Source organism: Aotus nancymaae, unplaced genomic scaffold, assembly GCF_030222135.1.
Source record: "Aotus nancymaae isolate 86718 unplaced genomic scaffold, 86718_ANA_hifiasm-v0.15.2.pri h1tg000049l, whole genome shotgun sequence".
Classification (NCBI taxonomy): domain Eukaryota; kingdom Metazoa; phylum Chordata; class Mammalia; order Primates; family Aotidae; genus Aotus; species Aotus nancymaae.
Window position 1 is genome coordinate 12,312,500 of NW_026988463.1, and position 18,519 is coordinate 12,331,018.

Genomic DNA, 18,519 nt, shown 5'->3' on the forward strand with positions numbered 1-18,519 from the left:
GAGGAGAAATCTTTAAATCAAACATCCCATTGCACATGCTGAAGAACTCACCATTTTTCCTTTCGTTCAGAGGAGGTAAGTTTTGACTGGACTGCAAGGAGAGTTCCTGGAATTCGTGAGCCACAGCTTCACTTTGAGGACTTGGAGCAAGATGGGCTAAAGGTCCCACTTCATCTTCGGTGTCTATCGCGCCTGTGTGATCCATTGTGTTCCAGCCACTGCCAGCAGGGAGTACCAGACACCTCTTAAATGTGGCCCGTTGAAGACACTGCCAAAATAAAGAATGTGTAAAGAGATGGTGCAGTTATTTTTCTCCAATTTGCACACAAGTATTAAAATAAGAATCCTGGGTTCTAGTCCAGTTTTACTGCTGTATGGTCATACTAATTCCATTTACCCTCTCTGGATCTCATATTCCTTATCTAACACACAAGAATAACACACTTCCCACCTAAAAACAAGCAATTACAAGGTAAATAAAAGTTGAAATATATTTTGTATATTTTTTAATACCATGGATTAAAGAAAGTCATAGCCATTGGTGGCAATGAAGATTTAATGCATGCTAAAATGAAAAGACAGTCAACAAATGCTGATGAAAATAAAGAAGCAGTCTGGGTTGAAAATTCATCTTACCTCCTATGCATCAAGCAAGTCTAAATTAGTCAACATTCACAGCAACCAGTAAGGTTTCAGATAATGACTCGTCTATCAGCCTGAGTCTCAGAGTGAGAACAACAGAAAACAGAACATTCAGCTAACCCACAGTGGACATACACTTCATGACAAAGAAACAAACTTTTATTTTAAGTCACTGAAATTTGGGGTTGTTATCATAGTATAACCTGGCTCATTCTGACTGACTGGGAAATCAGCAACAGAAGTACCAAAGATACAATAAAAATTCTAAACATGTGACACTGGCTTAAAGGCTAAAAAGTGGGCAGCAGAAAACTGTTACTGGAGGCTAGGTCAGTCCATGTTATGGCAGTGGCAAAACATTCAGTAACATTGTTTGCTATCTGCTTATTTAGTAGCATTTCATAGCACAGGGTGTTCATCCTCTCACCTACTAATGGACATCATTTGGATTGTTTCCAGTTTTCGACTATTACAAATAGGGATGCTACAAATGCTCCTGTACAGGTATCTATATGAACATGAGCTTTCACTTCTCTTGGGTAAACACCAAATATCCAAATGGTAAATACCAAGATGGTATTTACTATTGTTGGCATTTACCATCTTTGTATTTACCACTTCTCTTGGGTAAATACCAAGATGGTATTTACCCAAAAGACGTGAAAGTAAGTATCCATATAGATACTTCTGCAGGAGTGAAATGGCTGGATAACATGACAGCTCTATGTTTAAATTTTTAAGAAACTGACAAACTGTTTTCCAAAGTGGTTGTACCGTTTTACATTCTTATCAGCAGGGTATGAGAATTCCAATTGTTCCACATCCTCAGTACTTCATATGGTCAGTCCTTTTCATTTCAGTCATTTTAATGGGCAAGTAGTATCTCACTGTGGTTTTAATTTGCATTTCCTGAGTGGCTAATGATGTTGGGCATCTTTTAATTTGCCATCCCTATATCTTCTTTGGCTAAGTATCTGATCAAATATTTTATTTATTTTTTTTAGATTAAGTGGTTTATTTTCTTGAGTTTTCAGAGTTTTAAAAATATATTTTGAACACAAGTGTTTTATCAGATATACGATTTACCAATATTTTATCTCATGATATGGCTTTTTTATGCTCTTAATAGTGTTTTTTGAAGAGTAGATCATTTTAATTTGATGAAATCCACTATTGATCAATTTTTTCTTTTATGAATCATGTTTCTGTTGCTGTAGCTAAAAATCTTTGATTAGCTCAAGGTAATAAAGATTACTTCCTGTTTTCTTCTAGATACAGTTTTATGTTTTACATTTAAGTTTATGATCCATTTTAAGTTAATTTTTATTTATGCAGTGAAATATGAATCAAATCTTTCAGTTTTTTTTTTGGCATATGTATAATTGTTCTATCATCATTTGTTGACAAGATTGTCTTTATTAAATTGCCTTTGCATTTTTGTTGAAATTCAACTGACTATGCATAAGTAGATCTATTTCTTGACTTTCTATTTAGTTCCCAAAAAGAAGTGAGCCACAAAGTGGGATGGGGGCAGGTGTATGCACTGTGCTCCAAGTCTCTGGCTGATCCCTAAACTATATATATGCAGGACAGACTCCATGCAACCCAGCTAAGGCAAAAAGAACTGAAGTGAGATCTCTGAAGGTGCCCACCAAAGAAAAGACAACTTGCAAGAGTTCAGCCTGCTGAAATAGAACACCACTCTTAAGAAAAAACCTAACAGAATCTAAAGTCTCTACAACTGTCAATTTGAATTATATATCCAATGAAAACATCCTTTAATAAAGAAGGCAAAATTGTCACCAGCAAATCCAAATTATAAGAAATTCTTAAAAAATTTACTTAGACTGAAGAGAAGTGATACCAGATAAAAACTTAGATTTCAGAAATGAAAAGTATCAGAAATAGTAAATGTGTAGATAAAAGAACTAAAGATTAGCTTTTCTTCTAAACTTCTTTATTATTATCAAAGCAAAAATTATAACACCCTTTTGTGAGATTTACAACTATATGTAGATGTAATATATACGACAAAAGATGAAAGAGGGGTAGATATGTTCAGTGTATTTACATTTCCATACATCATAAAAAAAGTGTAATTTTAACTTCAAGTAGACTGAGAACATTATATACAACTACTTAAAACAACTATTTAACAAATACAAATAGTTTTAGCTAAAACATCACAGGGATATTAAAATAGCATTCTTAAAAACACCCAATTAACCCCAAAGAAGGAAAAGATGCATAACTAAAAAGAGACAGGACAAGCAGAAAACAAATAGCAAAACAGACCTAAATCCAACCTTATCAGTAATTACATTACATGTAGATGGTCTCAACACTCCAATTAAAAGAGATAGGATGAATTTTTTTAAAGCCTATATGTGTATGCATATAAGTGACATACTTTAAATATAAAGACACAATAGGGTGGAAAATGAATAGAAAAAGACAGGTCATGCAAACAAGAATTCCGAGAAGCTTGTGATGACTATATTAATATCAAATAAAGTAGACTTCGAAAAAGATGTATTAGGTGAATTTGCATGTCAAATTACTTACTTCAGTAAGGAATATTAAAATACAACTCCTAGACTTTTTCAAAACTATGAATTTTCATTTCAAATTATTTATTCATACAAAATAAAATCTGTTCATATCAAATTAATTCTAAGATACAAGTACCATAATGCCCTTATAATGGAAAGATGTACAAACTCTGAACATCAGTGCTAATGATTTGGAAGATCCTTTAGGCATAGATTTTAAAAAATGTTTTCACGCAGTATTATCTGTTTTTCATACTGAATAATTTTTTCAACCTATTATGGCTTGACTTTCTGCTCACCTTAAACTCCCACACATCTCTCCCAATTATGAAAATTATAAGCTAAAGAAATCTTTATAAAATGTAGGAAAGGCAAAGATTAAGTTTCCAAAAAATTTTAACTTAATATTCATGAGTATTTTTGAGACAGTATAGACTAAATCTACTCTGAAATTTTGCAAGCTGTCACCTTAAGGTCTACTTAACTACTTGATGATTTTCTTTTGAAAGTAAGATCCAACATCAAACATAAAATGGACTACTCTCTGTCCAGTAGTCAATAATTGAAATGCTAAAGAAATGGCATTAAAACAGATTATTTCATTGGACCATAATTTAATTACGAAAGTAAAACAATCATCTAGCTTTCACTGGACAAATTGTGATAAAATATTAATTTGTCTAGAACTGACAGCATGAATGAGAAAGTTACAATCTTACAAATTCCAATAACATAACCGCAGTCCAAAATGAAACAAACCCAATGTTGATCCAGCATTAAGTACAGCATAATACTGTAAAATCAACCTGGGATACAACGTCTCTCAAAAAACAAACCAGTTCATTGAGATATTATGCCAGAGGTAGTGAAAAAAACATACAGAAAAAAAAAACCCAAGAGGTATTACACTTTGTTTTCATTTATTCATTCACTACTTTTTTTGAATGGAGTCAAGATAACACCAATAATAATGACATTACATTTTAAAATATACTGGGCTACTGGACTAAGGTAGTCCCCAAATCAGTGCTAATACGTGTTTTGAACTGAGGATACAAGTGCTTCTAAACTCTCCTCACAATGTGATAATAATTTGGGAGGTTTAAAACAAAATCCCTGCTAGGTAGGGGTTTTTGGGAGGGAATCTCCAGAGACTGTACTACAATTGGTCTTGGACAGAGTGATCCTACTGTGTAGCAAGCATTGAGAATCACTGGTCTAGTAGAACCTCTGATTTTATACAGATTATAAATCATTTGCCCAATGAGTGGAAAGAGAGGTCAAAAGCAATTATTACTACATTTGTGAAAAACAGTAGAACATAAGTAGGGTAAGTAGGTACAAAGTGTAATTTAGGAACTTTGTTTTGGGTTTTTGTTTTGTTTTGTTTTTTTGAGACAGAGTCTCGCTCACCCAGGCTGGAGTGCAGTGGTGCAAACTCTGTCCATTGCAGCCTCTACCTCCCAGGTCCAAGTGATTATCATGCTTCAGCCTCCCAAGTAGCTGGGATTACAGGCACCCCCACAGCCAGATAATTTTTGTATGTTTTAGTAGAGACAGGGTTTCTTCATGTTGGTCAGAGTGGTCTTGAACTCCTGACCTCAGGTGATTTGCCCGCCTTGGCCTCCCAAAGTGCTGGGATTACAGGTGTGAGCCACCGGCCTGGCCTCTATTTAGGAATCTAAAGAAATAAATGTCTAACTGTATTTGGGTAAGTTAGGGAAGTCTTCAAGGATGAGTAGGAGTCCACTAGGCACAGAGTTTTTCTCATCAGTAAAAGGAAATAGCACAAATATCACCTAACAGCAAAAAGTTGGATAGGGCCAGTGTAGAGGGCATGACACAGAATGGCAGAAGATAAGGCTGGTGCGATAAAGTACAATACAATTGTAAAGTCAAGTCGACTATAAAAACTAGTGATATGATTGATTTTGTATTTTAAAAAGATAATTCTGACAGAGACCAGTTATTGATAAAGTACAATACAATTGTAAAGTCGACTATAAAAACCAGTGATATGATTGATTTTGTATTTTAAAAAGATAATTCTGACAGAGACCAGTTACTGATAAAGTCTCAGGCTGAAATGCTGAGGAACGAAGACAGCTGAAATGCAGAAACAGGAATAAATTCAAATATAGTCATGCTTAACGACCGGGATAAACTCTGAGAAATGCTGTTAGAAGATTTCGTTTTGTGCACACTTACGAAAGTCTAGATGGTACAGCCTACTAGACTCCTAGACTGCAGGGCATAGCCTATGGCTCCTAGGCTACAAAAACCTGTACAGCATGTAACTGTGCTGAATGCTGCAGGCGACTAACACAGCGGTAAGCATTTGTGTCTCCAGACATAGAAAAGGTACAGGAAAAATAAAGCATTATAATTTTATGGGACCAATGTTATGTGGTGCATGACTACACTACTGAAGACGCAAAATGTCAGGCTTGAGGACGGCCCATTTGCAAGGTAGAGATTAAAGAGCTGAGGATAGCTGAGGTTCGCAGATTTGGGCAGTTGGAAAGGCTGGTGGTACCATTAACACCAAGGCAGGTATGAGTACTAAGGGGCTACTCACAAAGAGTGTTCACTTAGAGAAACTACAGGCCCCCAAGGTCAGAATGCTGAAAAAGGTATGGCAATAGAGATAGCCATTTGACTTCCGACAAATCATTTATCTCTTAGAGACCTAGTTTCCTAATTCTGGAAAATGGGAATGACAACCGAAGAGATGGGAAGAATATTTACTCGGCTTGATATTAAATCTAATCTAGACTTTCCTTAATTTTGCCCTAATGACTCCTCTCTGGGTATCAACATTCCCATTTTACAGATGAGAAAGCCAAGGCTTGGAAGGATTAAACAAACTTGAGAGTCTAGCATCAAAGTCAGGTTTCCAACTTCAGAGCTCATATTCCTACCATGATAATATGGTACGTATGTGCCAAAATGCAAATAAACTGGAGCAAAGAATTGGGAGAGACAGATGTTGGGGAGTGGAGTAGAGGGAGAAGGGGAAAAGGAAAACAAGGTTGTGAAAAAATCCATTTGTACAAATCCTTAACATGTATATTGAAGGCCTACATTATTAGGCACTGTACTGGACTCGGCCTCCAGTGATGAATCAATCATGATCCCTGCTCTCAAAGGGGGCAAGACCTAGTCAAACAGGCAGTTACCACACTTCAGTGCTTAACAGGAGCTTCATGGCCAATGAAGGAAACCCTCTCCTCTTGTTCCATTTTGCAAAATGCTGAAAGCGTGACTGGAATTAAACTTCAGACAGGAAGAAAATGAAATCTACAGCAGTAGATGCACTACATATAAACAGGACATCTTTTTGATGCTAGGTTACAATTTTTTCAAATAAACAACTTCTAAGTAGGATTTTGATTTGTAGCTGTTGGATTTTTATGTGTGGCCATTAAGTATATAGAAAAAATGTACTATAAAAACAGCAAATACTGACAATACACTGTATAGAAGAAGTTATATAACATTCCTGTGCTGGAAGTGGTTATTATAGTTCTAAGAATGCCAATGTGAGGATTTATTTTTTTAACTTGTTCACTAAAGGAATAACTTTCAAATGAACACAACATGGAGTAAATTGCACACTAACCCTCCAACATAATACATTCTTAGTAAGTACTATAACACTTAAGTAAACATCATTTCTTGAAATATTCATTATAATCCAACTATAAAAATTTGTACTAGCAAAAGTTTCAAACACATGTAGCTTTTAAATATAAAAAGAAAAGGAAATAGAAAATGTTATTTGTTCTCCAAGTAAAATGGACAAAACTCAAGTCTTTTCAGTCTGAACAACTGTGTTTTTAAGCGTATTCATAATGAATGAATCTCAAAGAATAAGAATTGATTAGAGGATTAATTTTAAGCAAGGATGATTTCCATATTTAGCAAATATTGGGTTAAAAACAAACTGTAATTTTGTTTAATTATAATTACCATGATTTAAATGCTAAGAAGTAAATGTTTATAAACAGATTATAAAAATATATTGTACTCCTGTGTCCAAGTTCTCTAAGACAAGGAGACAAAGAAGGGAAGAGGTGAAAGAAAAAAAGGGAAAGAGAAAGGGAAACTGAAAAAAAGACTTTTTGTTTTCTAGTGTTTAACTTTTGCTATTAGGAATCAATGGAATTTAAATGAACATTTAAAACACATGAAAAAATGAAGTGTGATTTACTTGTCTAAGATATCATGACTAACTAAGTGCAGCAGTGGGACCATGAGTCCCCTAATTTGTAATTCTGTTCTTTAGCATTTAATTAGCTGTAGTCAGAAACCCTGACAAATCATGCCAGTTAGTTAGTTGGTAAACTAAAACACTAAGTTTACAGAGGAGTCATTAAAAATGATAGCACAAATCTTAAAACATTCTTCTTGAATCAGAGTGCATAAATGTCAGTTCATTTGCCAACCTTCTGATATAGGGTCAATGCTACCTCTTGTCTCTTTGCAGATGTGCTGGCCTTCTGGCACAAGCCACTACTGTCTATGACTTTTTTTGCTTCTTCAAAGTCAAACAAAAATTGAAAATATTCTGGGTACAGAATGCATTTATATTTTACTATTTTAACCCAATATTTTCAGTTTCTCATCCATAGCTGATATACTGTAGTATTATTTAAGCAACATATCTTTGTTTCTAAACATCCAAAATTTTTTTTACTCATATTTTGTCAGTTTATATAATATTTAAATTACTACAATGGGCATAAAAAGATTCAGGGACAAACACAGCTGACTTTTGGTTAGCACACAACTCAATTAGTAAAAACAGAACTACAACACCAGACTTTAGTACACCTCCTGGCCATAACCACTCAGGATGTCCTGAAACAAAGGGAATGGAGAGAGCTGGTAATCCAGAAAGCTGGTCAAGTAGAGGATAGCTAAGACAGCTTCTGCCACAAAACAATTTTAAAAATATGTTAATTCCAGGGGCATCTCAAATCAGAAACCTGGGTCTTTTTAAGTATTCTGGAGTCTATTAATAGAAATTACAACTAAGATATTATTTCATTACTGTTTAAGTTCTTATAAAATGTGTTAATAAGGTACTCTTAATACAACAGCTCAGAGTACACACCAAACAAAAGTCAATCTTGAGAGTTTCACAAAAGCAGTATAGTAGAACTGTAAGTTTCTAACACTATCAGTTAAATATGAGATCATCTATTCTGATTTTATCAAAGTCCTTCAAAATACTTTTGAGTTATTAACAATCTTAAAGTGTAAAATTAGGTAGTCTTTTAGTATAACCAGCACAGCAGTCATTTCTTAATCTCTCCCTTAGCCCCTAGCAAATACTAATTTACTTTCTGTCTCTATTGATGTCTGCCCCAGCCATTTCATGTAAATAGAATCAGAATATGTAGCCTTTTGTGTGTTATCTTCTGTCATTTAACATATTTTCAAGATTTATCTATATTGTCCAAGTATCAGTATTTTACTCCTTTCTATGGTTGACTAATATTTCATTGTATGAATTTACCACTTATCCATTCATCAGATGATGGACTTTGGATTGTTTCCACCTTTTGGCTACTAAGAATGTTGCTATAAGTACACAAGTTTTTGTGTGAACATATTTTTTCCATTCTATTGGGCATACACATAGAAATGGAATTGCTGGGTTATAGGGTAAGTCTATATGTAACCATCTGAGAGAATGTCCACGTGTTGTCCACAGTGACTATACCATTTTACATTTACACCAGTAAAAGCTGAGGTTCCAACTTCTCTACATCCTTTAAAAAAAAAAAAATTATAGCTTTCTTTGTGAATGTAAAGTGGTAGCTCCTTGTGGTTTTGATTTGCATTTCCCTAATGACTAATGATGCTGAATCTCTTTTCATGCACTTATTGGCTATCTATATATCTTCTTTAGAGAAATGCCCATTTTTAAAAAAATTGTACTTTGGGTTCTGAGGTACATGTACAGATCATGCAGGATTGTTGCATAGGTACACACAGTAATGTGGTTTGCTGCCTCCATCCCCCCGTCACCTAAATCTGGCATTTCTCCCAATGTTATCCCTTCCCGACCTCCCCATACCCCGACTGTCCCTCCCTTGGCCCCCAACAGACCCCAGTGTATGATGCTCCCCTCTCTGTGTCCCTGTGCTCTCACTGTTAAATAGCCGCCTATGAGTGAGAACATGCAGTGTTTGACTTTCTGTTCTTGTGTCAGTTTGAGGAGAATGATGGTTTCCAGGTTCATCCATGTCCCTACAAAGGACACAAACTCATCATTCTTTATGGTTGCATAGTATTTCATGGTGTATGTGTGCCACATTTTCCTTGTCCAGTCTATCATCAATGGACATTTGAGTTGGTTCCAGGTCTTTGCTATTGTAAACAGTGCTGCTATGAACATACGTGTGCATGTGTCTTTATAGTAGAACGATTTATAATCCTTTGAGTCTATACCCAGTAATGGGATTGCTGGGTCAAATGGAATTTCTATTTCTGGTCCTTGAGGAAGCACCACACTGTCTTCCACAATGGTTGAACTAGTTTACACTCCCACCAACAGTGTAAAAGTGTTCCTATTTCTCCATATCCTCTCCAGCATCTGTTGTCTCCAGATTTTTTAATGATCGCCGTTCTAACTGGCGTGAGGTGGTATCTCAACGTGGTTTTGATTTGCATTTCTCTAATAATCACTGAGAAGAATGTATATTCTGTGGATTTGGGGTAGAGATTTCTGTAGATGTCTATTAGGTCTGCTTGGTCCAGTTCTGAGTCCAAGTCCTGGATATCCTTGTTAACTTTCTGTCTTGTTGATCTAATATTGGCAGTGGAGTGTTAAAGTTTCCCACTATTAATGTGTGGGTGTCTAAGTCTCTTTTCAGGTCATTAAGAACTTGCTTTTATGTACCTGGGTGCTACTGTATTGGGTGCGTATATATTTAGGATCATTAGCTCTTCTTGATGCATTGATACTTTTAGCATTATGTAATGCCCTTCTTTGTCTCTTTTGATCTTTGTTGGTTTAAAGTCCATTTTATCAGAGACTAGGATTGCAACTCCTGCTTTTTTTTTGCTCTCCATTTGCTTGATCAATCTTCCTCCATCCCTTTATTTTTAGCCTATGTGTGTCCTTGCACATGAGATGGGTTTCCTGAATATAGCACTCCGATGGGTCTTGACTTTTTATCCAATGTGCCAGTCTGTGTCTTTCGATTGGGGCATTCAGCCCATTTACATTTAAGGTTAATATTGTTATGTGTGAATTTGATCCTGTCGTTTTGATGCTAGCTGGATGTTTTGCCCGTTAGGTGATGCATTTTCTTATGTCTATGGTCTTTACACTTGGTACGTTTTTGGGAGTGGCTGGTACTGGCTGTTCCTTCCCTTGTTTAGCACTTCTTTCAGGAGCTCTTGTAAGGCAGGCCTGGTAGTGATGAAATCTCTCAGCAATTGCTTGTCCGTAAAGGATTTTATCTCTCCTTCACTTATGAAGCTTAGTTTGTCTGGATATGAAATTCTAGGTTGAAAATTCTTTTCTTTAAGGATGTTGAATATTGGCCCCCATTCTATTCTGGCTTGTAGGGTTTCTGCTGAGAGATCCGCTGTGAGTCTGATGGGCTTCTGTTTGTTGGTAACTCGATCTTTCTCTCTGGCTCCCCTTAGCATTTTTTTCTTAATTTCAACCCTGGTGAATCTGACAATTAGGTGCCTTGGGGTTGCTCTTCTTGAGGAATATCTCCGTGGAGATATCTTGTGGAATAATCTCTGTATTTCCTGGACTTGTATGGTGGCCTGCCTTGCTAGACTGGGGAAGTTCTCCAGGATAATATCCTGAAGAGTGTTTTCCAGCTTGGATTCATTCTCTCTATCACATTCAGGTACACCTATCAAATGGAGACGAGGTCCTTTCACATAATCTCATATTTCTTGGAGGCTTTGTTCATTTCTTTTCACTCGTTTTTCTCTATTCTTGCCTTCTCGTTTTATTTCATTGAGCTGATCTTCAATCTCTGATATCCTTTCTTCTGCTTGGTCGATTTGGCTATTGAAACTTGGGTATGCCTTGTGAAGTTCTCGTGCTGAGTTTTTCAGCTCCATCAAGTCGTTTATATTCTTCTCTAAACTGTTTATTCTAGTTAGCATCTCATCTAACCTTTTTTCTAGGTTCTTAGTTTCTTTGCATTGGGTTAGCAAATGTTTTTTTTTAGCTCTGAGAAGTTTGTTATTACCCACCTTCTGAGGCCTGTTTCTATCAATTCATCAGATTCATTCTCCATCCATCTTTGATCCCTAGCTGGTGATGAGTTGTGATCCCTTGGAGGAGGAGAGGCATTCTGGTTTTTGGTGTTTTCATCCTTTTTGCGCTGGTTTCTTCCATCTTAGTGGCTTTATCTACCTGTGGTCTTTGTAACTGGTCACTTTGGGATGGGGTCTCTAAGTGGACGTCCTTTTTGTTGATGTTGAAGCTATTTCTTTCTGTTTCTTAGTTTTCCTTCTAACAGTAAGGCCCCTCTGCTGCAGGACTGCTGGAGGTCCACTCCAGATCCTGCTTGCTTGGGGATCACCCACGGGGGTTGCAGAACAGTAAGAGTTGCTGCTGGTTTCTTCTTCTGTTATCTTCATCCCAAAAGGGTACCCACCAGATGTCGGCCTGAACTCTCCTTTATGAGGTGTCTCTTTGGGTATATAGGAGTTGGGGAGCTGCTTGAGGAGACAGTCTGTCCCTTATAGGATCTCCAAGTACTCTGCTGGGAGCTCCATTGTTCTGTGCAGAGTTGCTGGGCAGGTACCTTTAAGTCTGCTGCAGCGGAACTCATAACTGCCTCTTTTCCCAGGTGCTCTGACCTAGGAAGGTCAGCTTTATTTATAAGTTCTTGACGTGCTGCTACCTTTTTTCAGAGATGTCCTGCCCTGCACGGAGTAGTCTAGTCACAGTCTGCCCAGTTGCTGTGTGAACTGCCTTGGTATTGGCAGATGCCCTTCCCCTCACTGAGCTGGACAGTCCCAGGTCCAGCTGCGCTTGCTGCGAAACTCTCAACCCAGAGCACTTCAGATTGCTTGTTTTGTGGGGGTGGTAGCCGCCAAGCCAGATTGCCTGGCTCCCTGTCTCAGCCCCCTCCCTTTCAGTTGAATGGGTGGCTCTGTATCCCAGGCGTTCCAGATGCTAGTTGAAACCACCACCCAGATTTGTATGAGTTTCTGTGCATCAACCCGCGGCACCAGCCATACTGAAAACTCATGGCACTTTTTGGCCCGGGAATCTCCTGCTCTGTGGGCAGTGAAAACTTGTTTGGAAATGCAGTGAGCAGTCACCCTCTGCCTTGTTCTTGCTGGGAACTGCACTCTGGAGCTGTTCCTATTTGACCATCTTGGATCCTTGAGAAATGCTCATTTTTATATAGGGTAACTGTCTTTTCATTGTTGAGTTAGAACAGTTTTTTTCTTTCATTATATATAAGTCTACTGAATACTAGATCCTTATAGATTAGCAAATATTTTCTCCGATTATGTGAGTTGACTTTTCATTTCTTGATAATGTGCTTTGACACACAAAAAATTTAATTTTGATTAAGTCAAATTTTTCTATTTTTTTCTTTGGTTGCTTGTACTTTTGATGTCATACCTAAGAAACCATCACCAAATACACATTTGTGAACTTCTGCATCTACTCACAATTCTGGTCATGCTATCCTAAGTTACTTAAAAAACAGTTTCACTACATTTTCTTAAGCATGAAACTGTGATTGCCTCACTCACTGATGAGGCTCTTGATTTGGTTTGAATTGTATGTTCAAAATGAAATTGCAGGTAGCAAATCCTCTTCCCAAGGGTAGTGTAAAATAGAACAAAATTGTCAAAAACAATGGTTTCAGAGCTCTAGAATTTGACAAAAGGCATAAAACAAATAGAGAAGTGTTTCTTTTAGACAAAACTACTGTCCCCTTAGTAAGAACAAAAGATTCTGTGGCATTCTGCAAATCATTTATCTGATAAAACCTTGCCTCGAGAATATAAGTACTCTTACAATTCAAGAATAAAAACATAAAAACCTCAATTTAAAAATGGGCAAAGGATTTGAATAAACACTTCACTAGGCTGGATGCAGTGGCTCACGCCTGTACTATGAGAGGCCACAGGCAGATCACTGGAGGCTAGGAGTTCAAGATCAGCCTGGCCATCATAGCAAAGCCCTGTCTCTACTAAAAATACAAAAAAATTAGTATTTTAGTATTGTTATTTTTGAATGTATGAATGTGTTGCTTATGTTTAAAAAGAAAACAAATTAAAGCTGAAAATCATTTTTAATATTGTTCCATTTTGTAATATCTTCACTTTATTTTGAATCATCTGAAATTTGTTTGCTTTTTGTATATTCATCTTAGTAATTGATTAGAATACTGAACTGAACTAGAGAAATCCTTGCATCAACTAATAAAAATCTAAATTACAAAAATCGTGACTATGGGCAAGTTAGTTAACCCCCTAAGCCTCTTTCAAAAATGGGTATAAATAATATATCCCAGCCTGGCACAGTGGCTCACACCTGTAATCCTAGCACTTTGGGAGGCCAAGGCGGGCGGATCACCCAAAGTCAGGAGTTCGAGACCACCCTAGCCAACATGGTGAAACCCCGTCTCTACTAAAAATACAAAAATTAGCTGGGTGTGGTGCCAGTCATCTATAATCCCAGCTACTTGGGAGGCTGAGGCAGGAGAATCACTTGAACCTGGGACGTAGAGATTGCAGTGAGCCAAGATCGCGCCATTGCACTCCAGCCTGGGCGACGAGCGAGACTTTGTCTCAAAATAATGATAATAATAATAATAATAATGTATCCCTTGCAGGGTGCCAAGTAAGTGAGATAATATATGTCAGGTGTCTGGAATTACACCTGGCTCTGAGAAACCATTAAAAAATTGCTCACTGGCTTCATTTTTAGCTACGGTTATTTCCTGGATGAAGTATGCACTTAACAAAGTGTTTAGCTCCTATTTCAGGAGAGACCTCGTCAAATTAGAACTGTGATGGTTAAAGGTTCCTCTTCTGTTGTCAGACTGCTTCGGTTCAAATTCCAGCTGTGGAAATTTTCCAGCTGGTGGGCAAGTCACTTAAACTTTCAAAGCCGCAGCATCTTTACTTAAAGCTGGGGGCAACAAAGGTACTTACTTCACAGGATTGATGGGAGAAGTGAAGAGATAATAGATGTGAGGTGCACAGCAGAGCTTTGAATGAATCAATAAATGTCAATAATGTTAGCAATTAGTGTTATTATTCTGTCTACCACATTCCTGGTTTCCTGCATCTATTAAGTGAAATAACATAAAAAGTAAAACATTATTATTTTAAAAAAGAAATTTAACCTCCTTTCTAGCTTGTCTTGACTTTCTAATTAAACTTCAAACTTCCAAATTAAAAAAATTTATTTCTACCAACTGTTCTGACACACACAGAAAAATATTCTGGTGAATAAATGATAATAGGGTTTTAAAGTTTTCCTAGCTCAGGCATAATACAGGTTAGCTCTAAAATTAACAGAAGTTGAAATTAATATTTATATTTTGCATTGTTTTCTCCAATATTTGGGATTTAACAGGCATTTGGATTTCTAGATATCTGGCAACGTAACATGGCTATACATATAAAATAAGGTTGTTTTTTTTGTTTGTTTGTTTCTTACAAAATTAAAAAAAACTCCTCTGGCTTCTAGAGAGACCTGGTATTGTTTCTAAAGTTACTTCTTGAAACTAGGTACCCAAACTAATCTTAGTGAATTAAGAATTTCCTAAGGTTTTATTTTCTAAAGTTCAATCAGTAAAATAAATTTCTCCATGTACTTTTAAATCCCTAATATATTATCTCTTTAGCTCTTCCTTAGAGCAGCCAGAGAAGTTAGTAATTTTGAGTTTAGCCCTTGAAAGTAATTATTCAGGGTTACAATTTCTGTGCTGGAAACGACTAAACTAATGAAGGAGAGGGCAGCTCAGGTTTCTGTCTTCCACAAACTCTTTTTCAAGCAGCATTATTTTAATTATTTCCTATAAATACATCGCTGTCCTTAAGAGGAATATTTTTCAGATAAAGATGAAAAATTGTTAACCATCAATAAAAATCACTTGGAAATGACCTCAGCATATTATAAACCTCAGACAGACGTAAAGTACAAAAACCCATTTGCCAAGTAAGAAAAGCAACTACTGCAAAGGAGTTCATGAAACAAGTTATTTCAAGAAGAAAAACATTTAGAAGGTTTTATCAGGTGAGTGGAAACAATATTTTTACAACATTTCTGGGAGATACTGTAAAAAACTACCAACTGGATAAAACTGAGGTGCTTGCTAGAGAAGAGTCTGCTCACCCCCACCCATCTCTACTGCTAGGTGCAGCACCTCTGAGACTTCCCCTCCAAGCTGCCCCCTCCAGCTGACATAACCATTCTGTTTGCCAGGCTAGACTGCCATTAAACCTTGGGCAGGAATTCACACTTTCTCTGAAATCTAAGAAGAGACCTCAAGCTCACAGTATTTACCCCCAGGAATTTTGCCTATGAAATAGAAATGGCTTTGCTGGAGGGGCTGGCAGCAGTGTGCCTAGTGCTGCCACTGCATTCACCCTTGCCAAGGTGGCCTCAAGAAAGGCAGAGGCAGCTGGGGTCAGCTCACCTCTCCGAGAAAGACAACAGTGGGCATTCATCCATGTTAATGTAACATTCCAGTCTCTTTTCTCTTTAGCACACTGGACAGCAAACAATCAGAACCATTATGACAGAACTGGTGGAAGACAATATGACAACCATAATGTGTAGGCTGCAGCCAAGGATTCTAGCGGGGTCTTCATTTGAAGTTCTAAGGGAATTCCAGTAGGTATCAAAGTACAAAAGAAAATGCAGACTTCAGTTTTGAACAACTCAACCCTATATACCAGCAAGGTACACAGAAAACACAAAGGAAAAAAAAATAACAGGAAATAGTGTAGTGGTTAAAAAATATATTAATAGAAAAAAACCCGAAAACAACCTACTGCCCATCAGTAGGGTTAATAAATTGGTACATCCATTCCACTGAAATTATGCTACGATTGAAAAAAATAAGACAGATCTACATGTACTAAAAGGGGAAAATGTCCATGATACATAATTAAATAGAAAAACTTAACTACTGAACAGAATGTACTATATGTATATATATAACATTTACACAGAAAGAACAAGAGAAAGAATGGGGCAGGCAGGGAGAGCGGAGGCAGGCTGGCAGGCTGCATGCCAAAGACACAGAGAGAGAAGGTGAGAAAAAAGGGACAGGGCAGGAGACAAAGAGAGAAGAAAGTCAGGAGGCTGATAAGAGAGTGACAGAGAATGTACACACCCAACTAGCTATCTCTGAGTATACCATACAATAGCTATTTGCTACATGTGTCTACTTAAATATAAATCAATTAAAATTAAAACAAAAAAATTCAGTTCTACAATTGTACCTGTCACATTTTAAACGCTTTACAGTCACATATGGTTAACAGTTACTATACTGATGGTACAAAATAAAACATTTCCATCATTGCAGAAAACTACTGGGGAGTGCTATGCATACCCTTTGGTATTACATAAAATTTTTATAATAAGCATGCGCTACCTTTATAGTTTGCAAAGAGAATAAAGACATTTCCAATTTGGAAAAAAAAAAAGCTTTCAGGGCTTTCCCCCTCATTCTGCATCTCTTTTAATACTTCTTTTTCAAACACCACAGAAGCACCAGAGTTTTCATAAGGGCTTAACAACCTAGGTCAATTTTCTCTAAGTTATTTAATTTTTACTAACTCAATCTTACTTTATAAGAGCTCAAATGTCACCAAAATAAGGAATACAACAACATACATTTGGAGCATCGTGACATCACAGTTGTTCTTAAAATAGAAAAAAGGTCATGTTACTCATCCTCATCAGAAGCAGGAGTGGTTGACAGAAACCCCTTAGAGTTTAGACAAACATTTTAAATGGAAGCTTTTCTTCAAAAGCACAATGACACTTAGAAATACCATTCATTTTTTTCTGATTCAATTCGGTACAAACAAGAAAAGGGAAAAAATAAGCCTAAAGCTCAATGAAAAAAAAAACAGCAACAACAAAAAACAAAAATAGCTACATTAACTGAAAAAGAAAATGGCAATGCTAAGAACCAGCTTTCAAATGAAGACTGTAACACTAAAGCAGAGAACATTCATAATAACCAGTTTTAAAGACTTTCTAACGTAAGTGAAGTTTGAGGTGAAGTTTTAAGAGAGTAACAGTTTAAAGAGAGTTAATCAAAAGACTTCGAGAAAAAATATATACATATATATTTGTGGGGAATGCACAAATAACTTCTTGAGACCCTTAATCTCTGAAAAAAACCACTCATTGCTGCTGAAAGATTATAGCCCAGGACCTACTGCTATATCCACCGGCACCTAATGACCCATGGTCCCACAGACAGACCTAACCTGTGTTTCAAAGTTATCCTCAAAGCCCTTGACAAAATCAAGTCCACCTACTTTCCTAGCACAACCACCCACTATTCTATCCCCCACACACTAAGTTCTAATCATAACCATCCACTCAAAGTTCTTAACAGAGCCTTGCATAACGTATCAATATACAAAGCCACAGTGATTAAGACAGTGTAGAAGTGACACAAGCATATATTATTTTAAAAGAATGTATTATAAACCAATGAAGCAGCCCACGTATACTAAACAACCTGAATATGTGATAAGGTGGCATCACAAATCAACGGGGAAAAAGATAGGCTTTGCAATCAGTGACACCAGCTTGTGCAACCAGTTTATTCCTATGGAAAATTATTCCCTATTTTATATGCACATATTAAATTACACATGGATTAGACTTACACTGAAACAAATAGAACAAACTTTTAGAAGAAAACATGGTAGGATTTCTTTATGACCCCAAAGTACTCAGAATACAGAGTGATTAAACATGATGTAAAAAGCACCAACCATAATGAACAGACTGACAAGTATGAATTGATTATAATGTAAAACTGGCACCCAACAAAGCACACCGCAAAGTGGAAAGATAAGCCACGATGGAGAACATCTTTAAAATATGATGAAAACATGAAATGCAAAATATCAACAAAATATCAATCTACAATATATAAGGATACAAACATATATAAGAAAACAAAAAGCATAGAAAAGAAAAACTGACAACCCCCAAAAGAGGAAACTGAAACACCCAAATAAACATAAGAAGTGATGCCCAAATTCACTAGAAATGAAGGAAATGCATTATTTCAAATTGGTAAAAATTTGAAAGTCTGACAGT

At 36.6% G+C, this 18,519-nt stretch overlaps 1 protein-coding gene across 3 annotated transcripts in view; it reads right to left on the reverse strand.

Annotated features, from left to right (window-relative positions):
- Positions 1 to 18,519, reverse strand: part of MRTFB (myocardin related transcription factor B) — a 203,132-nt gene that overhangs the window by 123,576 nt on the left and 61,037 nt on the right. For all 3 annotated transcript variants that reach the window (XM_064362487.1, XM_064362486.1, XM_064362485.1), the window contains exon 3: positions 52 to 268. In XM_064362487.1, the coding sequence (XP_064218557.1) occupies positions 52 to 205 (154 nt within the window). In that variant the 5' untranslated portion in view covers positions 206 to 268. The remainder of the gene's footprint in view (positions 1 to 51; positions 269 to 18,519) is intronic.